This window comes from Orbicella franksi, chromosome 1 (genome assembly GCF_964199315.1).
Source record: "Orbicella franksi chromosome 1, jaOrbFran1.1, whole genome shotgun sequence".
In the NCBI taxonomy this organism is placed as follows: Eukaryota; Metazoa; Cnidaria; class Anthozoa; order Scleractinia; family Merulinidae; genus Orbicella; species Orbicella franksi.
In genome coordinates, this window is record NC_138145.1 from 28,409,953 (window position 1) to 28,435,801 (window position 25,849).

Genomic DNA, 25,849 nt, shown 5'->3' on the forward strand with positions numbered 1-25,849 from the left:
CAGTTCCAGGTATTGTACATCAATACACAATACATATATACATATTTTACCCTAATTATTACTGTCAATTAAACAAGGGTATCTAATTAGCTTGCTATATTTTTGCCCTTTTCCATTTCTCCTCTTACTTGTTTACTTTATATTTATCTTTGTAATTTTAGAATGGAATAAATAAATAAAACGAAATGAAAATGAAACAATACATATACACAATCTTCATTAAGATCGTTTCAAAATCCAAAACAACCCTCGGCTGTAGCACTTTATACTTCAATATCAATGCATTGAAATGTTTCTCCTTATTCAGAAACTGAATTGTTATATTATAAAATCCATTTTGCTATCATGTGTTTCTGACTTGATAACACTAGCAAAGTCCAACATGGTGAAACTAAACACGTTGCTTGAACTACAACCAAGCATTGTAAACAAATCACAGCTAAACTGAACGCAAATTTGCACTAACAGCTAACATTGGTGGTGGCTCATAAATTGTTATTTGCTTCTTCTGTAGATAAATAGGTTATATAAATAAATGCCATATTTTGTCGGTATCCTCTCCCTCCGCTCAACCTTGATAACAAGTACAAGGGCCAACAGTCCTTGCTTACATGTGGCATAACGATTTCTTATGGCTAGAAATACAAATTCAAACAGCTTACGTAGTTCTAAAGTGTTCTATCCTTTTGAATCGCGGATTACTTCAATGGATGGTTCGGAATAGTTTCAAAAATTCGCACTGAGAATCAGTTTCTTGCTTCTACTATCTACCAGAGCTTTGTTAGACCTGTCATGGTGCAAACGTTGAACATCGGTCGCACCTCTTTCACAGCCTCGTTAATACAGCTTATGTCTTCGTCACAACATCCTGCTTCATACAGGCCAAGCTGTACGAGCTCCGGAAAACCAACAATGTGTTCCTTGATAGACCTTATTCCATGACCCAGATGGTTCTTTGAAAAGTGCAGTTTATACAATTCTGGAAAGTTTACGCCAGCAATGAGATGGCAGACGTCTTCAGAATCCATACGTAATTCATCAAGCCGAAGAACCTGTAGTCTGGGAAAGAACCTAAAGCTTTCTCGAAGAAAAGGAAGACCACTCTTTTCAACAAGAAAACAGCTAAGTTCAAGTTCTCTCAGGGGTAATTCTTTAGAAAATCCCCCGAACAGAGCTTGCATCTGTTGAAGTCCCAAGTTGTTGTCCTTTCCATTGATAATAAGAACTTCTAGAGCGAACATCTGACGCAAAGAGTGACCAAGGACTTCGGCCGCACTTCCCGTCAAGTCGACCTCTTTCAAACAAAGTATCTTAACAGTATTGTGTTTGATAGCATCAACTAAGGTCTTCACAAGTACATCACTGCAATGTTTTAGGTTAAGACTTAACGCTGAGATGTTGTTGAATTTTGGTAATAAAATGGCAAGTCGTTGCGCTCCCGCTGGCGTGCAAGTATGGAAATGTCGAATGGATATCCGAACAGAAGAATTATTCCTCTCTTTTACTTGCTCCAGAAATTCATACACATCAGTTTCAACCAGTAAATCTACACAATTCAGATACTTGGACTTTGCAGCAATGACACCAAGGTCATGAAGCAGTTCCTTGCTACGAGTTGAAACGCATTCTATAGACTGCAGATGTTTCAGGCACGACTCCACGGCCACAAGGTTTACTTCGTTTACGACTGATTTAGTATCGCTGTTTCCATCAAAAGGAAATGAAATTGGTACTAAATGCTCCAGGCGAAGGGATTTACTCTGTTTCTTGTCGTTGTTGATGCTCTCTACCAGGCACTTGTAAATTGGAACAGGGTCAACAGGACATCCAGTAAACATAGATTCATGCGGCTTACAGGCAACAGTCAGATTGGTGATGTAAAACGACATCCTATCTTCATTCATCAGTAAAATAGCACTGAAATCACACATACAAAGGAAGCCACAATTTAGGAACTTTCTGTAGAAGTCTCCCAGGTCAAGTACTTCGGATGTTTCTGTTATCCTCATTGCTACACCCAAACCATCCAAAAACGATCTTAAGTTCTTCCCCAGGGAGAAGGGCAAGTCAGATGTTAATTTCCTGAAAATGATAGCTCCAGAATGAATTTCACAGGCAACATTACTGACTTCCAAAACGTTTTGAAGGAGTTGTTCTGAAAATAGGACCATTCCACTAGTACATTGAATACAACGTCTCAGGAGTCCGTCTTTAGATTGAGCTTCCCCGAAAAACGCAAAAACCATGTCGTGAAATGTTTCTTGCCTGTGAGGGACGTCATAGCACGTGTGACTACATGTCCCTGGCAAAACTATAGTCTTTGATAAATCAAGGGTGGGATCTGCGAGTTTAATCGAATTGAAGTGGTCTAAAACTAACACTGCTCCATCATTAGACAAACCGCAGACGAACTGAAAGACATTCTCAAAGCGCAGACACTTCTCAAGATTATTGGCATACATTTTGAGTGGCCCAAGGTCACCTTCAGAAATGCATTTCTGGACAATATACCAGGCGGCTAAAAATTCTTGAATTGTTTTGTGAATGAAAGACACCCTTTCAACTGGTCGCACGTTTTCTGCATCTTCCGTTATTTGAAGGAATCCGTGAATAATACCGGTAGGAGCTTTACACTTGATTGCCGCCAGTTTACCGTACTCAAAAAGAAGATCATCGTTCAACAGGGCTTCTAAGGCCACTCTTCCAAGCTCAAATAGGAGGTCCTTGCTATCCTCAACAGTTTTGTAATGGCTAGAAGGACATTTTCTGTGACCATAATCCAAAATGCATTGAATAACTTCGCGAAAAACCTTTGTTCTCGCCCTGGCAATGAACTCTTCCTTTCCCTTTTCCCATAGAATGGAAAAAAAGAGCGTCAGTAAGGGGACTTTGGCTGTATCAATCAGCCTTCGTTTCTCGAGATGCTTCACTAGGTTCTTTGCCTCTGCCTTTCCAAGCCGTTTTTCCAAGTACTCACTGATGTCTTTTCCACTGAATCCAGTAACCTTAGCTTCCACATCTGCGTATTCCCGCACATCATCAGCCTGAGAGGATCGTGACGTCATGAGGACACAGCAATCTCGCAGTTTATCCGCCTTGAAAACACGATAAACGTCAGAATTGCTTCCTTTTCCATACTCATCATAGCCATCAAATACTATCAAGATCTTGTCCTGATTTTCAGTAATGTAACGAAGGAAATCGTCCGTCAGATGTTTATCTTCCTCTGGAAAAAGGTCGGAGCACCTGATTACATCTTTTAAGGTATCGCAATGAGACACTTCTCTTAACTTAATAAATAAGACAAGTTCGAACTTCTTCAGAACATTTCTTTCTTCAGACACGCTTGTTTCATCAGGTTCAACCCAATCCAGAGAAAGCTTCTTCACAAAAGTGGACTTTCCTATTCCCGCTTGGCCCTCAACAAGTATCCTCTTTGGAAAAAGACCTTCCTTAGTTTTCTTAAAAAGTTCAGTGTAATCAACAGTTACTGATTGTTTCTCTTTCGTCATGGACAGACGCGTGTAGACCTGGCGAATATCCTCTTTGCTTTTGGTGGACCAAACAGACGTTGGTACTGTTGCTGCCCTTCTGTAGCGTTCAGCAAGTTTGGTGCGGAAGGTTTCCAAATCAAAAGGCCTTACAGGTGGGCCTTCTAAAAAAACAAGACAACAATTTCAAAAAACCCATCCATAGAAAACTTTGAGTTTAAACATGGAAATGTTTGGCAGCCCATAAGGTTGGTGTTTACCTCACCCCGGCTTGTTTCAAAAGCATGTTCAAAGTGACTAGGAATATTTCTACACCCCCCAGATGGGATGCTAGTCCAACGCGGGGTTACCCCCAGTGTTAAGTTTGCTGGTACCAATTTATACACCTGGGTAAAGATAGGCACTATGAGAGTAAAGTCTTACCCAAGACAATAACATAACATTCTTGGCTAGGGGTTGAACCCAGACCGCTCAATCCACAAGCAAGCGCACTAACAATGAGGCCACCAGGCCTCTACCATACTAGCCTGCGAACAGGCCTCCGCGAACGAAACGAGAGAGCCTTTAGGCATTCTATTGATGCCGCCGTTCTGATACCAAAATCTGGTATCATGATCTGATTGACATCTAAGAGATAAATATTTGACCGATCTTTGTAAAATGTGGTTAACTGCCCTACACGACTCCTACGGTTGGTGACATTTTGTGGATTTGCCATTCTCTTTTAATTTTTCGGTCTTTTGAACTTTCTTTGCTTCACACACGTGCTTCTGAAGGGCACTCTATGCTGTGCTATGGGAAGGAATTTTACGTAGAGTGGAGTCATTTGACTGTGTTATAGCAAATATGTAGAGGCCAAAGGCCTGCATGTTGCTTCGCAGAGTTTTACACCTCTGGCATTCACCATGCGCTTATAATTTGTTGAGGCTCATTTTAGAAAGTATTACAAAATATATTATAAGCTCTCTAAGTATTGGCTCTGGATGGACGAAGTTTGAAATATTTTGGGAACATGATGCTTACTTGCACTTTATATTATGACGCCGGGCCCAACTGTAGCTTCTTAACAGGTCTAATTACTTCATTGACTGATTTGGCTACAGGCTTCCCCGCCCCGCCCTGATCGCTTTGCTCTCCGAATTCTTCAGTTTCGCGCTCGTCAGCTCGCTTCCCCCGCGAATGTTTTTTTTCTTTCAGCCCTTTCCAGGAGCCTGTTTGTAGGCTACTACCATTTTACTCTGACCTGAGCTTGAACATGGGCAGTACCCGTTTTCGTTTGGTTTTCCGCGTGAGAAGCGGAAAAAAAGTGAGAGAAAAATGGTTGCGCTTAATGACCATACGTGAAAGTAAGGACTACTCCTACAAAATGTGGTACAAAACCGAGCGAGTTTGGTGAAACGGAAAAAGACATTGATCCCTTTTTCAGGGTGAAATTGTTCAGGGAAGAAGTAACCCTTTCTCTTTCCCTAACAGGGAGAGAGAGTGAGGTAAAAAGCTTTACAGGAGAAACACTTACTGCATACCTACCTTGTCTAAGTTGTGTTTTTAGGCTCTCCATTATCTCTAATATTCGGTTGAAATTCTCACCCTGTTCACTATGTTGTGCTGACATTTCATCAAGCCTCTGCTTTTGTTCTTCAACTTGGTCTTCCAAAGATTGCTGCTGGTCCTGGAGAGAGGTAACAGCTTCTGAAACAGCCGCAAATTCCTCCCGAGTGTCTTCCAGGGTTAGTTGTACCATTTTTAAAAGCTCGTCATTAACTGAGTGCCCCATAACCATTTGCCAACCTTGAAGGAAAATTCCTCATTAATTAGGATTCTCCTTTGAGGTTAGATTAAAATATCCCGCTCCTTGAGCAAAACCTGTGGTCTATTTTGTAAGCAAAATTACTCGAGCTAGGGCAGCTTTCACTTGAGTATCGTACCACCAACCCATCCAATAATCAAAGGCCCTTGGGCTGCCTCGTGTCATCAGTGCCCGCGTGTTGAATCGATAAAACAGTTGTCTGCTCGGTGACCTGACCTTTGAATGGCAGCGAGGCTTGAGGTGACCTTGCTCTGATACAGACCTCTCCACTTTTGTCACGTAATTTCCCTAGTTAGCTTTAGAACTTGATTTACACAACAAAATTAGTAGGGCCTGTATCAAAACAAGGTCACCTCCAGCCTCGCTGCCATTCAAAGGCCAGGTCAGTGAGCAGACAACTGTAAAATGGTCTGACTACTGAAATTAAAAAATTGTATCGGAAATTTAGAAAGGGATACTCTGTGGGTAGAAAGATCTCCAGTGTCTCTCATCCGCACAAAATGTCTCCAGTTATTGTGGGGCAGTGAAACTTCAGAAAATGAACAGATTTACTAAGGTTGGGTTCCTTTAGGATTATCTGGATCAGTATCAGTGATCCCAAATCACCAGGATCATAGTGCCTCTGAAGAAGCAGTTTTTTAGTTGTGGATACGCGAAACGTATACACGACTATCAAAATTTTTGAATTTTAAAAATTAAGAAAATTTTTTAAAAATTTTAAAAAAATTTAAACAAATTTTTAAACAAATTTAAAAATTAAAAGGAATCAGTAAAAAGGGACCTATTCAAAGATTATTATTGCATGATTATTTATATGTATTCACATTATTTCAGATTGCAGTTGTGTCATTTCCCTAATGGTCTGGTAAATTAGTCGTTAAATTGTGTCACCTTTCTGAACCTTATTATATGTTCTTTTTTCTCCCGGTAGACAGCCTCAGATAGCTGAAGCATTCGAGAATTTTGGTTCGTTCGTCAGATCAAGAAACAGCCTATCAGTTATGTTCTTATGAGAGCACTCGAAATCTAGCCAATCAGCAGCTCTCTTACAACGAATGAAATTCACATTTTGCAGCAGCATTCATTGGTGAGTTTTGTAAGCTGTTCCGTTTTCTTTGATCGCTTTCGCCGATCTATAATGATTAACACTATTCGAGGAAGCATTCATCAAAATAATGAAGTCTTCAGTAATCAGGGCGACAGTGTGCATTTATGTCACTTGCAGCTTTGCTTTTCGATTGATCGGTTCGGTAGATTCATGGACACAAACAAATATCGATGACATCTTATATCATGGAGATTGCATGTATTTACGTGCATTAACTAATAAAATGGTACCCGATACCGATAGTCTTTCAATAAACGAGTTGCCGAAGGTGGCAACTTCTCAGAATAATGTTGAGTACTCTTTATACTACAGCAAATATTATCAGGGGTGCATTGATCGCTCATTTTGCTTACTGAAGTACGCTCCGATGAATACATTTTCGGATAGTCCAGATGGAATGTTAATACTTGATGGTTACGTCATGGCTGTAATCAAAAATCGAAATTCGTTTTACCTATTTGATTCACATGCAAGACATTGTCTTGGAATGCCTGATGAACTAGGTACTGCTGTTGTGCTACAGTTTTCTGAATTAGATGAATTACAAAATCATACAGAAACATTGAGGTGTTGCCTGAATGAAAGCGCATTTGAAATAATTACTTCTATCATATTCATGCTAAAGTTCATGTAGCTCGACAATTCTCTGAACAAAGTCACATAGAGCAAAGTGACTGTAATAAAAAAAGTTATATTTTCGTTCAAGTTCCCATTGCCATATTTACAATCAAAGTCAACATGCAACTAACGGCAGTACTCACTTCTCAATGAGAACTTCTAGTATGTAATATGTATCTAATGCTATTATGTGTTATTAGTGGTCATAGCTACGGTAGCTATAAAATTGTGTGCTTCTCTTATACTAATATCTTTTAGTATAATTTCAGAGCTGAACAAAGAGTTTCCAGCAATCTGATTGGTCGCGCGATTCCTTATATGACGCTATATTCACAGCTCCAAGCAGTGAATATAACATTTTCAAGGCCTGGTTACTAAGCTCGCCACCTTTGCCATCTCGGTAAGTAAAATTTGAAAGTGAAAGCCCGAACTTAATTCCCGTGAAGAATGCATCGAACTCAGAGACCTTCTAGTTTGAACTATTTTGAACTGCTTTATCACATGTATTTATTAACGATTGGCCATTTTATCGTATATTTCCGAAAAAAATGCATCGAACTCAGAGAACTTTTATTTTATTTCATTTTTTCTTGGACTGCTTTTTATTTTCACCACGTTATTGTTACCGCTTTATCACTTATACTCATTGACCATTGTCCATATTATCGTATACTTCCATCACCATATTTACACCCATTGTTCTTAATATATTCTATCATTCGCGTCACCTACAGCACTTTTATATCACGCACTATGGAATATTCTCTTTCATTCCCTGATGATGCCGTAGAATGGCGAAATCTTGGAATTAAAATACAGTACAGTAGCTCAAAGCCTCAACTGAATCAATATATTTACTCACATACTAATTTAATTGTTTCAGGCTTCCCTAATAGCATAGTAATAGCGTTATTTTTTCTTCTTTTCCTTTCTCTTTATGTGTGCATTTGTGCTGTCTTGCTGACCTGTAATTTATCTTCATTTAACGCTGATGTCAATTGGATGCCTGGCTCCGCTAGCCCCTATGGTTATTCCAGGCAGCCAATCGGCTCTAATGTTATTTATCTATATTTTCTGTAATTAGTTACAAAGCGAGAAAGAGTTACAACTAAAGATTGTTATTGTTATTATAGGGGTCAGAATATACAAATTTGTCACTCACTCGGGTATAAACAAATCGATATGTCAACGACCAATATCGATGTTTTCAGGATATGCCAATTTGTCACTCAGTCAGTTGAAAACAAATCGATATGGTAATGACCAATATCGATTTTCTGGCGTATCGACTGCCGCAATGTAATACGTTGAAATGTTCTTCGATTTTTGTTCGTTCCGACGGGATTGATACTCGTTGCATTCAGCACGTGTCACCGAGCCATTGCTCAGTATTGTAGGTCTTTGGAAGACTAAAAGTGCGACTATGTGTGTAGGGAATGAATGTGAAGAGTCTTCAACATATCAAGGCATTTGCTCGTCGATCCGCCAAGCTCACAGGGGGTTTATAAATTCCAGCTGGCTGGGTAGGAAACATCAGTACCACAACTTATCAATCCATAATATCCAACTAAAGCATTCTTGTGGCCAAGTACGAAATGCAGTTAGAAGACTCATCTAATGCTAACAGAAGTAATATCGGAAAATTACAGAAACGAAGAAGTACTCAAGTAGGTCAAAATCCACTCGGCAAATTAGAAGAAAATTGGCAGTCAAGGCCTGTATGTCGCTGCCTTGAATATATATACATGTAACTGGCTGAACTCCTCGATTTGATAGCGAAAAGGAAAGTGTTCGGGAATTTGCACTCAGTAACTGCAACAGTTCTTTTCATAGCTTCATCTTCGTTACGCATTCAAAAATAATCTACAATCTCTCTAAGCGTTGTTTGTTCGTTCGCATATATACCAGCGTTGATCTAGAATTACTGTTATGCAATATCCTTTCAAACGGTCTTGATATAGTACAAGTGTACCAAATACTTTAAAAAAACACAACGCTTTTAGAATTTTTGGAACATGTTTCGATGTTTCAAGCATTTATTATTTCAAGCTGAGAAAACGTATTGGCATGATCTAGAATTTTAAAACAAGAAACATCACACTTATCTCGACAATTCTTTGAAGAATTAAGATGTTTAAAAACATGGAAATTTTTGTCCTGAAAAAGATGCTCATTAACACGTGCGTATGCTTAAATGACTATTGGTTTCACCAATAACGAACTCCACAGCTCGCGCAAAAGTAAACTGATAAACAACACGTGATTTAAGAGAATCTGGAACAACATCTTTAGGACTAAACATATTTCTAAGTTTGAATGGAGAGGAAATAATTTTTGCATTTACGTGTTTGCAATACTTATCAATAATTATTATTATTATATGAAATTTTTCTTCCCGTGTAGCAAGAATAATAATCGATCTAAGGCAACTTGTAGAAATGGCAGTTGGATATATCAGATTTGGAAGCGTCCTTTTCTGTTGTTCTAACGTTACTAAGATAACCTTTCACTGATTTGTCAATAAGCCCAATTAGGCAACATATTACGTTTCAAAATATAAGAAAGGGTTTTTATATCAATATGAAAACCCTGAGAAGAGTTATTTATTTTGCAGGGCCTGTCTACAAGAGTTTTGATTAACACTGATTTATATTTAAAGGGAGGTAAACTAAAACAATACGTTAGTAACCCGATGAGAGTCTTTTCATGATAAAAAGAAGTGATACACAAGCCTTGATGATCACAGACACTCTGCACAGATAACGATATATCTAAAAATGGCAACTGACACCCAAGCTTAACTGGCATGATATGTTTGTTTATGGGGTTTTTTGGTCCAAAGTAGTGGACACCCCAGCCTAAATGGCGTGATATGTCTGTGTACGGGTAGTTTGGGTTGGTTCCTGCCAGGCCCTCCCCAAGGAAACTTATTTGCCTATTAGCTGTGTGTTTATTCCTTGTGAAGTGGAGAAAAAATTTGATCATAAACCTAACAATTAATCTTTTTGAGCTATACCTGTTTGCTTATTCGCAGAAAATGCGCTTTAGGGGTTAGTTTTTAACCACTCATTGTCATCTTTAGATTTTTCTGCATGACTGAAACTCGTCACTTCAATGTTTTAGCCTGTTATTTGTTGTCAAATTTAATTTAACGTAACGCAAACGAGGGCTCGGACATTAACAAAATAAAATGCTAAAAACAGCCTGTCACAAATAGCTACAAATGCCTGAGTCTCCAAGGTCTCCATCCCAGTCCCCGTAACAAAACAATTAATAAATAAAGTGTCTCGAATCTGTATAGCGTGGTTAAAAGTCGAGTTTCCAAGATCAGTAGCACCAAACGCCGTCAATTTATCGTCGGTTTTGTTGTACCTGTCTTTTGAAGCCAAAATTGATTAACCCGCAAGTTGCCCGAGCCATATCTTTCTACCTGTCTATCTTCACAGGAATGTTACATTATAGGAATGCAAAGAATGGTTACACAGGAATGTGTCACACAGGAATGTGTTACACAGGAATGTGTTACACAGGAATGTGTCACACAGGAATGTGTCCAAGTGACTTTGGTCACGGGGACACGAGGCCACGTGACTTCGGTCACGGGGACACGAGACAAAAAAACAATCAAAACAACAAGAAAATGGATGACAAAGTGGCAGTTGAACTAGTAAATTTTATCCTTCACTTAATTTTTTTTTAATTTTAATTTTAATAAATTAATTTTGCTAAGGAAATATATTTTTTCAGGAACTAGTCTATAATTGACTTAATGACAATGACAAACAAAAGAGTTAACTGAAGAAAATTAAGTTTAATGTCACTATTTATTATTATTATTTCAGTCAAATAAGGTGTACACTGTGATTTTAATGTGACATGCTCAAAAGACATCCTCATGATTTGTCATGTGAAGTAAGTGAGGGATATGAGCCTATGCTAGCAACCTATGGAGAACCTCATCCATGTGCTGCCATAAAACAGCAGCTGGACCAGGGATAGTTTTGACATAAGAATCAGACTACATGTATATCCAAAAAAAGGACCTTGCAGTTGTATTCACCCCGAGGATCAACTGCCATAACGCTTGAACCTACATGTAGTTTGCAACAGCACATTTACTTTTCTTGTCTCATTGAAAGCTCCAAATTGGGCCCCCATGTACATGTGTTATTAATAGTTCATGCAGTTACTATCAATTACAGTAACAATGATATATTTTTAACCTCCTGAATTTTTAATCTCACCTTTTGTTTGCCACTCATACAGCTGATCTAATGAGCTCTTTTCTTTGACACCGGGCAGACCAACACTTTTCACCAAGACCTCAAACTTTGAAAAACAATCATTGAAGAAACCTTCAGTCCACTCACTAAAATTAACATGTGCCCACTTGTTCCTGTAGTCTCTGACATCATCTGCTGCCATCTGAATAGAGAGCACAGGATCTGGGGAGGGGAAGATAGGTGCCGGCTTAGAGCATCCCAGTAGACGGAGGATGGCACTCAAGTCCAGGGACTCATCAAATGCTGAAAACCTGGCAAGGTAGTCGGGAAGATACAGCTTTGCCAGTTCAACCTCAGAAGATACACAGCAGTTGTAGTTTTCCTCGATTTTCGCATACATTTGGCTGTTACTGTTGATATTTTCAAATTTCAAACATTTCAGGATGGTATCTTTACTTGCCCGACTAAATGTTAGTGTTCTCAGGTTACAACGTGGAGACAGAGAGTTGCAGTGTGCATCAAGGAATGAATAATGCAAGGCCATTCCTTTTTGGATGGTATCACGTAACGAGGGAGCCACAACTTCCGTCAAAGCCATTCCAACAACAACCCATCGCTTCTGTTCATCAGATATCATGTCGGTGGCAAACAGTGATCTTTCCTGTAAACTAAAATCCTTCAAAAACAAGAAACAAAATATTGGTGTCAATCGTATTATATGAAATATGATGGAGTTATCAATTTTTGCAGTTTGGATTCCAACAACAACTACCCAAAAAATTTAATAATCAGGGTTCTCATACTGTAGGTCATTTTTATTTTAAAAACATAGCAATTGATTAACATAAAAGTACATAGCAATAGAGTAGAGTGATGCCAGAACACAATTGCACATTGGAGGGGCACCCAACAACCGTTTTCTCTCAAATCCTTTTAAACGATGTTTTAGGCTATCTGGAGTACTTTTAAAGCTCTGTAGGTTAATTTTAGGTTGCGCTAAAAAAAATTTTATCTGTTCGGTTATTCTAGGGGAACTTGGGTTTTCTCGAATTTATTAGAGCTTTTTTGTACATTCCCCGAAAACCTTAGTTCGTATTGCCTTTCCGAAAATGATAGCTGACCTTTCTCTGGTATCCAAAACAACATTATTTTTTACAATCTGAAAACAACAGACATTAAATTTCTCATATCACGAAAGTTCGAGCTGACAATTCTCTTGAGAAAATCAGAGGGGATTAAAGGCCTTCCGAACAGATAATTTACTGAAACGATCTGTTGGGTGCCCCTGACATTGATAAAACCGCTTTTCCCTGGTGAGAATACTATTGACAAAAATGTTTGTGCTACTTACTATTTATATGCACATTGTATGTCACTGAATTTCACGTGTTTGGGTGTTTGTCAATTTGGTTGTTTGGCTGGGTTAACATATCAAGTATTAGTTACCAGTCAAAGAAGCTCGCATTAAATACAGTAGTAAGTCAAATTATTCATGCATTTTGATTGGCTGAAGGACAGATGTATAGCTGATGTCATAAACATTTTTTGTTTCTTAAGGTGGCTCAAAACAGTAATATTTCTATGAGACGCCTGAGCTCGAGCGTGCACTTCAGCACGAGGCATCACGCAATCATTTGAAGGTTCGCGAGGTAGCGCACAAGATTTAAAGCTGACAAAAATCAAAACAAACACGGCGGCGCAAGGCCTACTTCGTAAAACTTTGTTTCTTCCAGGTTTAGTAAGCTGTTTCTGTTATCAGTTATTTTTAACTTTGAAAACAGCCATCCTTCGGGCAACTTCAAAGGAAAACATCCTTTTAAACCACAGTGCTGCAACGTAAATGAAAATTCTGATGTTGATGTTGCGATCAATCACACCAGCTATCAATCTGAAAAACTGCAGGAGAAAAAAACTACTCTTAGGGTTTTCTTCGTTCTTTCTACTTTGCTAGTCTCACCTACGGGTATTTATGGTACTCTTCTTTTACCGCTTACGCTGCTAACGACAGCAATTAAAAAGAAAACAATATTCGCGGACTATTCGCGTTTATTAGAGTGGAATTGCAGGCTTTACTGATCAGCGGACCGCCCTCACGCATGCGCAAGGGGCGATCTTGCAAAGCCGAGATTTTAATTTCCGTGTAGAACGTGCACTAAAATACCTTATCCATGAAGCTAATATCTCAAAAACTGATCCCGCCCGGTAACCCTACTTTTTTAATGCAAAAAAAATATTCAACAGCAAAAGTGGAATGCATGTGCGAAATTGTAAAAAAAAAATGTAGAGTGGAATTTCTCCAACTTGGAAATTTCCATGTTTCTTAATTTAAGAAAAATCCACTCCACAGAATTTTTTTATAATTTTGTCTGTTTCTTCTTGTGTGTGTAATAAAAAGATTTTTATAAAAAAAAAAACATGGTGTCACCGGCTTAGTTTTTAAGATGGATGCAATTGATGGTAAAAAGTGGGTCAAGTTTGTTGCTATGCAACAGGACAGTACAACCTTAATTTATGACTTAAACACAATGAAAGGCACAGTGGAGAGTTACTTTAAAAAAATAGCACGGCCATTCAAAACAGTACAGTTCCAAGCCGGAAAAGTCACACCTAGTTCTGTAAGTCTCAAAAAAACAGAAAACTGTTCAAGCAGAAGTGTGGCCAATAGGCAGATTAAGAGAGAGTCCGCGAGTTTCTGTTTGAATACCTTTTTCATAGTTATCGAAGGAACAGGGGTTGACATGACATTTCGTGCGTGGGTAAACATTACGTTGCGACGCACGTCGTAAACGAAAACTCATAGATCTTTAAGAATTAAGTTTAGAAGTTAAGCAGAAGTGCGGACTGCTACAGACTAAAAAATAGTATTTGTTTGGTAGGTGCTCGAGCTAGTCCACTAATTTAGCAATGCTTCTCGGCTTTTAAATTTACTTTTTGTTGTGAACATTGAGAGTCGACGGTTTCGAATACAAGTTAGTAGTGGCTTTTTGTTATGCAAAATACACGCAACTGCGTGTATGAATAAAAAAGGTTTCTTCCTCCGATTAAAATACACGCATTTGCGTAAAATTACACGCAAATACGTGTAACTAACAGATCAGTAAATTTTACATGCGTGTAATTACACGCACCGTCCACGCACTGCCCACGCACTGTCCACGCACTGTCCACGAATACTACACGCTGACTACACGCATTTTACGCGCGTGTAGGTGCTGCAATCACACACACAAAAAATAATAAATGCAGTCGCAAAATGTACATTACCTTTCCTACCTTGACAATCAGTCAATTGGTGGAAGTGAAACAACTATGTATAAAACAATTTTATTCTATTGTTTTTGTCACGAATCAAAGAAATAACAAAAACATTTCTATTGAAAGGGGGGTACAACCCCCCTTTCAGAAATTCCCAGATTCGCCCCTGATTTAAATTTGGTTATCACAAGTAGGCCGCAGAATCTCAGAACTTTAAGTACATGGCTTTTAAGAAACCATACAAATAAACATTTTTTCCTTTTAAACCCGTGGATTGCATAAGTAAGCTATAGGTTGTAGTGGTCGAGATTATGCAGCCAAATACTATGCAAACAACTCTTTCCATCGGAGTAAAGTTTTGCGGGGTAATTGTGCTGATGAGTATGTAAAGCTCATGAAATCACTGCATTAGTGAGTATTGCAGGCACAGATTTAGTCTCACATTTCTAGATCAAGGTATTACTTGACTGTGATTGTTACACCAAAAACAAAAACTTGTTTTGTTTGCTTTCTGGTTTATAGTTCATTTGACATTTCTATCACTATTCTAATCTTAAATTAACTGTAAACTACAAATTAGAGCAAATATTGGCTTTTGCAATATGCATTGGGAACTTTTTTGACCCTAAGAAAGGGTCGCAAAAAAGTTCGCTTATATCTGTAAACATTGTTTTGCAACAGTGGTAAACAGATTGTAAATAACCTTTCTACTGTGGGCATGAAGTCTAAAGAAAAGATCTTTGTGAAAGATTGTCACAATGTCAGAATCATTTAAAGTGGTACTATGACGAAAATCGCATCTTTCCTATCACGGCCATTTTAAAACATAAACAAGTAGCCTATGTGAGAAGAAAAATGCTGTTTACTATATTCAAATATCTTTTTTCGTTCCAGAGATATTCAAGTTTTTAAAATGTGCAAATTAGCCCAGTGATGACGTCATACACTCAACCAAATTTTGATCAAATGTGATGAGAAAAGATATCTCCGCCAATTTGTATCAGAAATGTTTGATTCTTTGCAGTAAGATTCTACTAAATGTGCTCCACAATATGAGCTTAACAGTTTGGTTATCATGCAACAAACTGGGTTCCAGACCTCCCCAATATTAAAGGCATTTCTGGCCACCTTTGGCATTCCATTTGGATATTTGCAAATGGTGCCTCATATGCTTGATCCAGCAAGCATCTAAATATGTAAGCTCAAGTTTGTGGCCTCGTTTAATGTTTTGTGAGCTGAAAATCACTAACATATTGAAATCAAGTGGGTGGGGACTGGAAAAGAGTAAATTGCCAGGGGAACAGAATTTTTATAGCGGTGTGTTTCCTGTAGAACTATTAGCCTACCAAGTTTCAATGGTCTGCACTGCAAATTGACCAAGATGGTTCTATTTAGATACTTGATATAAAATTGGGTTGAGTGTATGACGTCATAAGTCATCTCATTTGCATATTTTACACATTTTTCAAACTTAAATATCACTGGAACTAATGCAGATATTTGCAAACGGTAAACGGTGTTTTCATTCTTTCATGGAATTCTATGTGATACACCTAAAAAATCAAGGGGGAAAAATTTGATCATAGTACCACTTTAAAGAAGCTTTCAATTGGTCATTGCTTATTGTTATTTTTCCTCTTTGAAATGAATCCTTGGTGTACATGTATTTGTGTGGCTTACTAGCCACACTAAAAGTCAGCATCCAAGAAGTTTGCAGTTTACAAAAACATATGTCGCATGTTTGTTAACCAATTTGCATAATTATTTTCTAGCTAATTTGAGATGAGACTGAAGTGCTTTGTATTTTTTGCCGCCTTGGAGTAAGGTTTTTATACATGAATGGTACAATGGTTAATAAGGATTCTTGCATTCCATCCTAGTGGACCCGAGTTCAATTCTGGGATCTGCCGGCTTTTTTTAGCCATTGGTCTTTTCTTTTCTTGTTTAACCCTTTTTTAGTGAAGAACATGTACTTATTTCTCTGAAGGTCTTTTGCAGCTACCCTGCAAGCAGAGTTGCTTCGATGTTATTTGCAACCCACTGTGCTTTGTCATCCAAGCACCCACACAAGAACTCAATCTAGCTGCAAGAACTCAATCTAGCTGCACTAAGTCACGTGACATACTCAGCTTTCGCCTTGGGCAAACTTTATCAGCTTCAATTAGATGAGGATAAGTTAACATGGTAGAGTGGCTAAATTCAGGATGGGTAAATCCATCAGAACAATGTAGTTCATGTAGTTTGGTTGAAAGTTATTAAATTATTATTGAGATTGAGATGCAAAAGAAGTGTAAATAAGGAAAATTCACTTAACGGTTTTCCCCAATTTTTTAAATAAGAGAACTGCTGTTGCAACAAGTATAGCCAGAAGCTAATAAGGTATCAACTTAAGTCCACAACGCAGACCTATTTTTTATGAAATTAATTCCACATTACACAAAGGTTAGCTCATGTCAATCATCATTCACTGGCAAATTCATGGTTTGCTCAAAGAGCACTTCGATTTATAAATTGAAAACGTTACAATACTTATAATTTTCACTTCATATAGAAAAAAAGGTAAGATGATAATTTTACAAGATATTACCTACAGTACACTACATGTACCTAAAGACACAAATTAAATCTTGCTTGTTGGAATAAAGTTATAGAGAAGAAATTAATCCCTCAAAAACTCAACAAAAAAAGACTGAACAGAAAATAAGAGAACAAACTGTAAGGCAGCCATTCTAGATAACATTTTGCACATTTATTTACCGACCGTAAACTTGATTTTATTTCTTAAGTCTGGGATCTACAGTGAATGTATAGTGAATCATTCTGGAGTTTTCTCCTCTAGTCATCTCATTCATTGATTGGTCAAAATAAGATCTCTACTGTTGTGAAAGTGTAAGAGGAATTTTTGGTTGAGTTTAACCATTATGACACCTTCTTTAGTTAATAAAGTTTCTCCACAGTACTTACAGTCTGCATCTTCCTTGATCTTGAATCTAAGAAGCTCTTTCCAGTTACAAAAATCCTGTGAATGACCTAGTGAAATTTGTGCAATTTTATTTCTGTAGAAGTTCTGCAGACTAATTGGAAACATTTGAAGATACATTTAAACAAAAATGTGTGATATTTGAAACCACATGTGAACTCACATTGTATACATGTATATAATTATGACAACAGTTTCCAAATATATTTTGTGCAGCCGGTTTCTTTTTTTAAGCAGGTGGTACAACAGCTTGAATCAGCAAGGCAAGCACTGACTTGTTTCCATGTTTGGGTGCCTTGCTCTCCGTCACTTGCTTATTACATGTACATTTCTGATCATGTAGAGGTTTTTTTTTCTAAAGCAAAAGCAGGAGTTTGTACACTGTGCAAAACAGCTCCAGACCAGTTTCTGAACATAAATTTACAACTTAAAAAAATTTTAAAAATGTATTTACCTCTTACTAAGCGAGTTCCAGGTTCGTATTGTAAGTTATGGCCAGCTTTTCCCCCCATTGACTCATAGCCCGAACGCAAAGTGTGTGGGCCATAAATCGAAGGCAGAAAAAACAAGGATCTGTAACTTACAGTACAGACCGAGAAGACGAGGTTAGCAAAACATTTATAATTTATATTTCTACTGTGTGTCTGATGGGTTCAGGAACAATTTCTATTTACCTTGAACAAATTCAAATTTCCAATCCACATCAAAAGTAAAACGAGACAATTTGAAATCATTGTTAAGTCACTAGCGAATGATAAACAATTAAAACAAAATTTAAAGTAAAAGAAAGTTTTAAACTTTTACTTGCTATAAAAGTTAAGAACACTTGGCAATAAATCAAAAAAACATTTTGGAAACAAAAACAGATTTTTATTTTAGGTGGCCATACTATAGAAAACGGCCCACTAAATTGACCCATCACAGCATGTGTGGTAACTGAGAGATGTAATGAAGTATTTGCATACTTCAAACTTACTTGTTACACAAAAACTTTCTCTTTTACTTGCAATGTTTAGCAAAAAGCTGATTTCTAAAGGTGTTCCATTAGCTGTGGTGTAAACAAACTCCCTGTTGATTGATTGCTCAGTTAATATACTTTTTTCCCTGCTATTGCATTGCTGTTTCTGGCTTCAGGCTTCACACATACTGTAATTACGGACTTCAGAAAACTGCTTTTCTTCAATTGCAAATAATTTCAACCTTGACTGAAAACAGACTGCAGTATTTGTTGCTGCTAGATTTCAAGTTAATTAAAACGACAATAAAATTTAGCAGTTCCCAAAGATAATATCTCTCATGCAAAATGCAAGCATTTTGAACTCACACCAATTAATTTAATGGCTGTGCAATAAATCTGTCAGTTAAATATAGAAATGTTAAAGCCAGGTCTACTGGTAAGCACTTATTGGACCATCCCAAGGGAAAGATGCTTACAACATTGGGAGCCAGATCATTTTCAGCAGCAGCTCCAAAACTCTGGAATGGCCTACCTGTGGAGCTTTGTCAAGCAACATCACTTGACAGTTTTAAATCTCGACTTAAGACTTATCTTTTTAAGAAGTAGTTTTTATAATTTATGAATTTATTTTATTTTTATGGTGATTGTAAAGCGCTATTGATCAGAATATGTAAATATGTGCTATATAAATTGGTAAATTACTATTATTATTAAATATACCATGCTTTTACTGGTTGCTAAAGGGCTGTTAATGGAACATGAGGGTTAGGCTGTTTTCATTCGTCGTGCAATCCAGTAGGATAAACAAGAGTACAATACTGAATGCTCAATTCACGAATGAATGTTCCATTATTCTAGTAGTTAGCACAAACACTATTCATGTCTGCATTTTTACTTCTATCTTGCTGCGTAATCTAGTAAAATATCTTAGCTTCTTCTAGATTGGCCCATGTATTTGTTAGCCCCATTCATTGCTAACAAGCTCACTTGTTATTTGCCAAAAAAATGGGGTCACTCCTTGTGGTTTGGATAAGTCTGTGTAGCGAATCTTCCCCCAAGCTTTGGCATTGCTAGTGTCTTGCCATCTTATATCCTGGTCTTTATCTTGTGTGATCCAGCCTGTGCTGTACCGGGGAGATAAGCAAGGCTCTGCCAATATTCTTGTTTTATTCCCACGTTAATGGGGGAATAAGTGAGGCTTTTAGTTTGTACACCTATCATGAAGTCGGGTCAAACCTGCAACAGGGCTGTGCCCCCCCTTAATTATGCTATGTTGTTGTTTGTGCATTTTGTTGTGTTACCTTTTAACTGATTGCATTACACTCTACACTTGGTTTGAATTATGGAATAGTGACATTGATGAAAATCAAAGTGGCTATGAGCCACTCAATTTGGAAAATGGATCATCTGTAAACAGTGACAATTTTAATGCCACTGACTTGAGGTTTTAATCTGTAGGTTAAGTTAAAGTTAAATCCCACTGGCAAAATGCAACGTTAAGATAATACACGAGGAGATGTAACACCGTTGATAACATTCATGAAGTTATTGGTGATCCTTCTCCAAGACAATATTAAAGAGAGTATGTACGGCTTTTTGTCCGATCAGCAAAGCAAGTATAATCGGAGTCTCATTTTCATTCCTTTTTTTTTTGTTTGTTATTTTCCCGGGCGATATCAGTGATTTTTTTCTTTCTTCGTTACCTTTTGAGAGGTCTTAGAAATAAAAGAAAAATTATCCAGTGCAGAGTCATAATCCCACAAGGGCAGCACCGCATCTTGTCCACTCAACAAAGTTAACCCTGTTCGCCAGGGTTACTGCTTGGATGGGTTACCAAATTCAAATAGCCCGTGTCGTAGTAACTTCTTTTTTTTTTCTTTCCTCTTTTTTTTTCCCTTCCATTTCCAAGGCAATATTAGCGACCGCTGAACTCCCAGTCTTGTGAAATGTCTTTTTTTTTCTATTTATCAACTATTTTGTTCAAATCATTTCATTTCATTATCATTTCATCATTTCCGTATTCATCTTTGAAGTTCCTGACTTTGTATTTATTTACAGTACTGTATAACTAATAGCAAAACGCATTGTTCGAATTCTCCTCAATTCTCTTGTCTGTCAATCATCCAAAACTTTTAATTATGGCTTGAATCATAATTCGAAAATTCATACAGCTCATCAATTTTGTGATTTTCAATATCTCCTCAGTTTTCAGCAATTGACTACAGTTAAACCTGTATAAGCGGACACCTTCAGGAAATGAGCTATTTATATAATTAGCTTCTATATACAAAAACGTTTGTGCGACTGAAAATCTATTCAATGTAGATCATTTCTGCAGTAAGATATTGAGTACTTGTGTCAGAAATTCAAAGAATAACTAACTTCACCTGGTGAAATTGACTGTAAAACGGCCTTGGACAGCGCAATGTTCGAAACCGGGGAGGGAGGATCCTATGTGAAAAGGTCGGGGATGCTCGTCGTTTCAGGTACAAATCAAGGATTCTGGTTTCAGTTAGGGTGTTGATGACGAAACGTCGCCTTTCTTAGCTGTCAAAGTATCCTACAGGGTGCACTTGAAGAAATAATAATAAAAGAAACACTCTCATTTGTTTTCTGCTGATCTCTCAATTGAGTACGCAGGTTGGGTCTACAAGTGCGTGCGGGATCCTTTCTTGAGCAGTGGCTGGTAATCAAACCTATTTTGTTTAAAGTGGTATCTTTTAGGGTCTTATGAAGCTCAAGCAATGCCCACATTAGTCTTCTTTAGGATTAAATTCAAATATTCCAACGAGCATCCCTGTCCTTCTCATATGGGAGTTGCGCCCCCCCCCCTCCCCCGGTTCCAAATGTCTAACAAGAAGTGACACAGTGAAGGAGTGAAGGAGTGATGGAGTGAAATTGTCCCACCACTGCAACTTGGAAAATATAAATGTTTTCCAAGTTAAAAATGAGACAGTAATGAAATGTGAAATAAGTTGTGGAAAAAATACATTTAAAATTTATATTGAATTCACATTGAAACTTACGAATTTAAATTCACTTTGAAACTTACTCTGAACATGATTCTGCCAAAGCTATTGATGGAGATGTATCGAACTGTACACCCACAACAGCCCTCAATTCTGGAGCTCTTGTCTAACTCCAAACACAAAAGATCAGTTTATCCTTGCTTTTGAGATTCTCATTGTCAGCTGCAAAGAGGCTACTATTTTGCTCAAAATTTCCACCACTCATTTAAATGTGGAATATAGTCTCAGAATTACAACTGACTGACCGAGCAAGTTGATTTTTCCCAAACAAACTGTTGAAACTCACTCATACTGGTCTAGAGCTCTTCACATTCACAAATTAAAAATGATAAACACTGCATCTTTTCACACAAAAATACAAAACTGAGTAATTACAAATACATTTAAGGCTCAGGTAATCATTCAACAATATTATTGTTATGAAGCAAATCAACATCTTAGAAAACAACATCTAATTAATGCACTGTAGCATGCAGTTCCTATCAGAAAGAAGTTGCTCCCGCATGTCCTAAAACTTTGGATTTCATGGCCAGGTAACAAGACAGTAAGATCTGGTGTAGAGTTAAAGTGCTACTAGCCCCAAAATATTTTTTCCTTTAATAAAATCTACTTGTTGCCCTGATTACTTCAGCGAAAAAATTATCTCAATTGATAAAATCCCTGCATCTCTACAGGCGGTGAACATGTAATTTCTAGGTTCACGACCACGCAAAGTGGGATCTACGTCAGGCTACTAGTAATGTCACTTCAGAAACCGGGCTAAAACACTCAAGAGACTTTTGACTGAGATTCGAGGGCTGTCAAAACATTTTTGGGTTATTCGTGATTCATATTTTATCACAGCAAAATTTTTAACTGAAAGAACTGTATCATTGAGCATTACAATTCAGAGCCTACAATCATGGACAAAAGTGTTGACACGTTTGAGCAAAACAAAGGCTTTCTATTGGCATCCTTCCGTAATTGAAAAAAAAAATCTTTTTTGTAGATAGCCAAACCCCCCTCTCCCCCATTTCAATGTTGAAATATGCTCCGTGGACATGATCACATGGCTACAACATTGAAAAGGGGAGAGGGGGTCGAAATGTGAAAATTGGAGATTAAAAAACGCACGCATTCAACAAAACAGGGTTTTTTTCAGGGAGCGTCTCAACTGCTTTTGTCCATGATTGTAGCTACAATTTGGATGGCTGCAATGTATATATTTTTTGTTCTGTTTTGAAGTATGGGTTGGCAGTCAAGATCGCCACATTGTAATTTAGGCCAGGATCAGGATCGACAATTTGCCCTTCCATTTGGGTTATAAAGGTACAAATCATGGCTGAAGAGTTAACTTACAGCTCTTAAAGAGTTATAAAGATGTCAACGAACAAAAGAGTTCTTGGTAATTTGACTTTAAGAAACGTGCAGATTTTGGAGTTTCAAAACACTTTTAGATTCAAACATTAATTTCCCGCGAAATACAAGTTAAAATGCAATGCAGTCATCATAAGTCCACTCCTGCCTACATGTACTTCTCCAGGTCAATGATTGAAATAGTTTTAACATAAGAGATAAGCAGAGATGCTGGCAAACAATATCCAAAGGTGAAGTAACTTTTCACTTCATTATTTTCGACCGACTATAGTATATGCATGGTCAATTACTGTGTATGAACACAAGCTACACAAATTTGCATATGTTTGTACTAGTAACTCATGGAAAATCCTTTGACAAGATATTGAAAAGAGGTTCAGTATAGTATCAGTTCAATGAATACATTTCTACTGCACTGTTATTTTGAATGAAGCATCCATTTTACGTACGGTGATAATCTGGGAGTTCTTGACTTATTAGTTTGGGTTTCGGTTGACTGACAAGGGCATTCTTCTTTCAGCACAACAATCTCCATTGGTAGCTCTAGAGTTGAATCTTAATCATTTGTTTCACTTTCCTCATACATTATTTTATAAATGCTTGATCCACTCTAAGTTTGTAATTTAGATATATTTTGCTCCTCAAAGACAAAGCTCAAAGAACGAAGCAATTCTGTATTTGGAATGGCCATTGAGAAACACGGCTGGATTACGACCTCTGGCATGCGTGTGTTTTTATTAAAATCCACAAATACATACATAGCTAGTTCACCAGTTTGAAGCCTCGCGTCGTTATAGGAAGTAGGCTTTGTTTACTATTGTTTAGAAAAGTCTCTATTTTGAGTACATAAAGCGCAATTTGCGCTTATAATTTACTGTGTAATTTCCTCACCTATATATAGTTTCAACTGGGACTCAAAGGATCATTTGCACACGGAATAGTCAGATGGCTTCCACCTTATCCCATATTCCACTAGAGAAAAAAAAGAATATACAGGCCATGAAAATCTCTAGGTTTTTACAGTAGCGGTGAATCCGAGATCGAAGAAATCCTCAGTGGCTCCCCAGCTTTAGCTTCGCACAGATCAGCCCACCTCTTTGGTCTTTTTCTTGTTTCTGGTCGAGTTTCATTGGGATAGAGGTATTGATAGAAGGGGAATACTCTATCCTACACATCCTGTGTTGCCACATGTACAGCCTCCAACAACGCATATTCCTTGCATTCTGCAACAATTTTGACACACACAATCGCATGTGTGCATATATTCTTCTCAGAAACAAAATGTTGTAGTTATTCCCAAAATGACGTCAGAAGACAACTCATCCCATTCTGCGCTATTCCTTGGTTGTGAACATGGAAACAGGCAATTTTACAAACTTTGAAAATTTGTGCAAAATTAATGAAAATAGCTTCAAGGATAATTTTTTCACAGTGGAGATCAGGAGAGGGAGGAAATTTATATTAGCAAAGAAAAATTTCCGGGGTTAGTGGCACTTTAAATTTGTCTCATACATACATGTAAAATGAGTGATTCCAGAAAATATCCATACCCTATCATGGGCAGCATGAACATTTTAACCCTCCCCCTTGCCTTCGCAAATTCCAAAATGCTCTACCCCCAGGCCCTCTCAATTACAAAATCTTTAACCCCCTCCCCCCCCCCCCCCCCAAATCTGGATTTTCATTTTTACTTCAACCATCTGGAATTCTAGTTTGACTCCCTAAGACTTCCAACAAAAGAGATTTTACACTTTTACATCTTTCTAGAATGCTTACTAACTGTCTGCAGGGTTTGAAATTGCAACCAATAAGATCACATGCATTCGTGACTAAATGTTTTCGCAACTAAAACTTCCTCCTCTTCAGTCGCAATTTTGCAACTAGTTTTGGACTAAACCAGTGTTCAAAGGAGAAAAAGAACTTCAATTGTTTTGTGCCCTAATTACTATGGATATTAGAACATCTGTGGGTAAATCCTGCCAAATTCACTTTTGATATTACGAACAATATTCACTTGTTCAGATACCACTATAGTGGATTTTTTAATTTATTACATCCATATTGAAAACACTGGTTATCCTTGAAATCTGATTGGCTCTCAGCGGGGTGTCTATTCATGAATCGCACTATTTTTGGCCCTAAATTGCATCTTTATCCTCACCAAAGAGAATGTAATACTTAAAAAAAGCAACCAATCAGATTTCAAGGCTATTTCAAACTATTCACGTTGCAGGAAACTGAAAGACAAAAAAGCCATTGTTTGGCAAATTTTGCAACTTTTTGGGGGCAAATTTTGATACTGACCAAAATCTTGTAGCTCTTGTATTTCAGCCATTAAATTGTGCGATTTCAAAATGGATGTAATAAAGAGGCAATTGAACTGAGTGGAGTGCATGTGATTTCAAATCAAACTTGTGCTGCACACTCATTTGATTTTGAAATCATATGGTATGATTTCAAACCAAATTGCACTCCACTCAGTTCAGTTACCATTATGAATATGTATAGCTGGTGCATAGTAAAATAATAAACAACCACGACAGGTCAGCATTTGTCGCAAACGATTTTCTGACAAGAAATTTATCAACTTTAAGGCCTCTGGAGCACAATGTACAAACGAGATTTCAGTGTTTGCGCCAGAGCGCGCCATTGCGGGAATCCCGCATTGCAATCAGAGATGGCCACCAGAAAAACGAAGAAAGGGCCAATTTGGCCCTTTTCTTTTACAAGACTACAGGCTTAACCAGGCGTAGTATTTTAAAAATCATCCCAGGGCTCGAAATTGCGACTGATACGGTCACCAATGTAACTAACATTTCATCCTTGGCGACCAAAATTCGGCAAAAATTCTGGTTTAGTCACGGCAATGGCGACTACATTTCTCTCGGTTGACGATCAATCCGGTTATTTTGACACACATTCTGTCCTTCTAGACAATCATATTGAAAGATCTTTGCTTCTAAAACATCCAATATAAGAAAATAAGTCATTCCATCTTTTTGCTCTGCTGTATTGATTATCTCA

General features: G+C 37.6%; 1 protein-coding gene across 2 annotated transcripts in view; it reads right to left on the reverse strand.

Annotated features, from left to right (window-relative positions):
- Positions 1-313: 313 nt before the first annotated feature.
- Positions 314-25,849, reverse strand: part of LOC145501221 (uncharacterized) — a 33,607-nt gene continuing 8,071 nt past the window's right edge. The window contains exons 2-5 of one of the 2 annotated variants that reach the window (XM_081480740.1): positions 23,717-23,797; positions 11,269-11,923; positions 5,019-5,279; positions 314-3,655 (exon numbers count right to left, since the gene is read on the reverse strand). In XM_081480740.1, coding sequence (XP_081336866.1) covers positions 768-3,655; positions 5,019-5,279; positions 11,269-11,884 — 3,765 coding nt within the window. In that variant the 5' untranslated portion in view covers positions 11,885-11,923; positions 23,717-23,797 and the 3' untranslated portion in view covers positions 314-767. The remainder of the gene's footprint in view (positions 3,656-5,018; positions 5,280-11,268; positions 11,924-23,716; positions 23,798-25,849) is intronic. The other variant, XM_081480741.1, reaches the window with a different exon arrangement.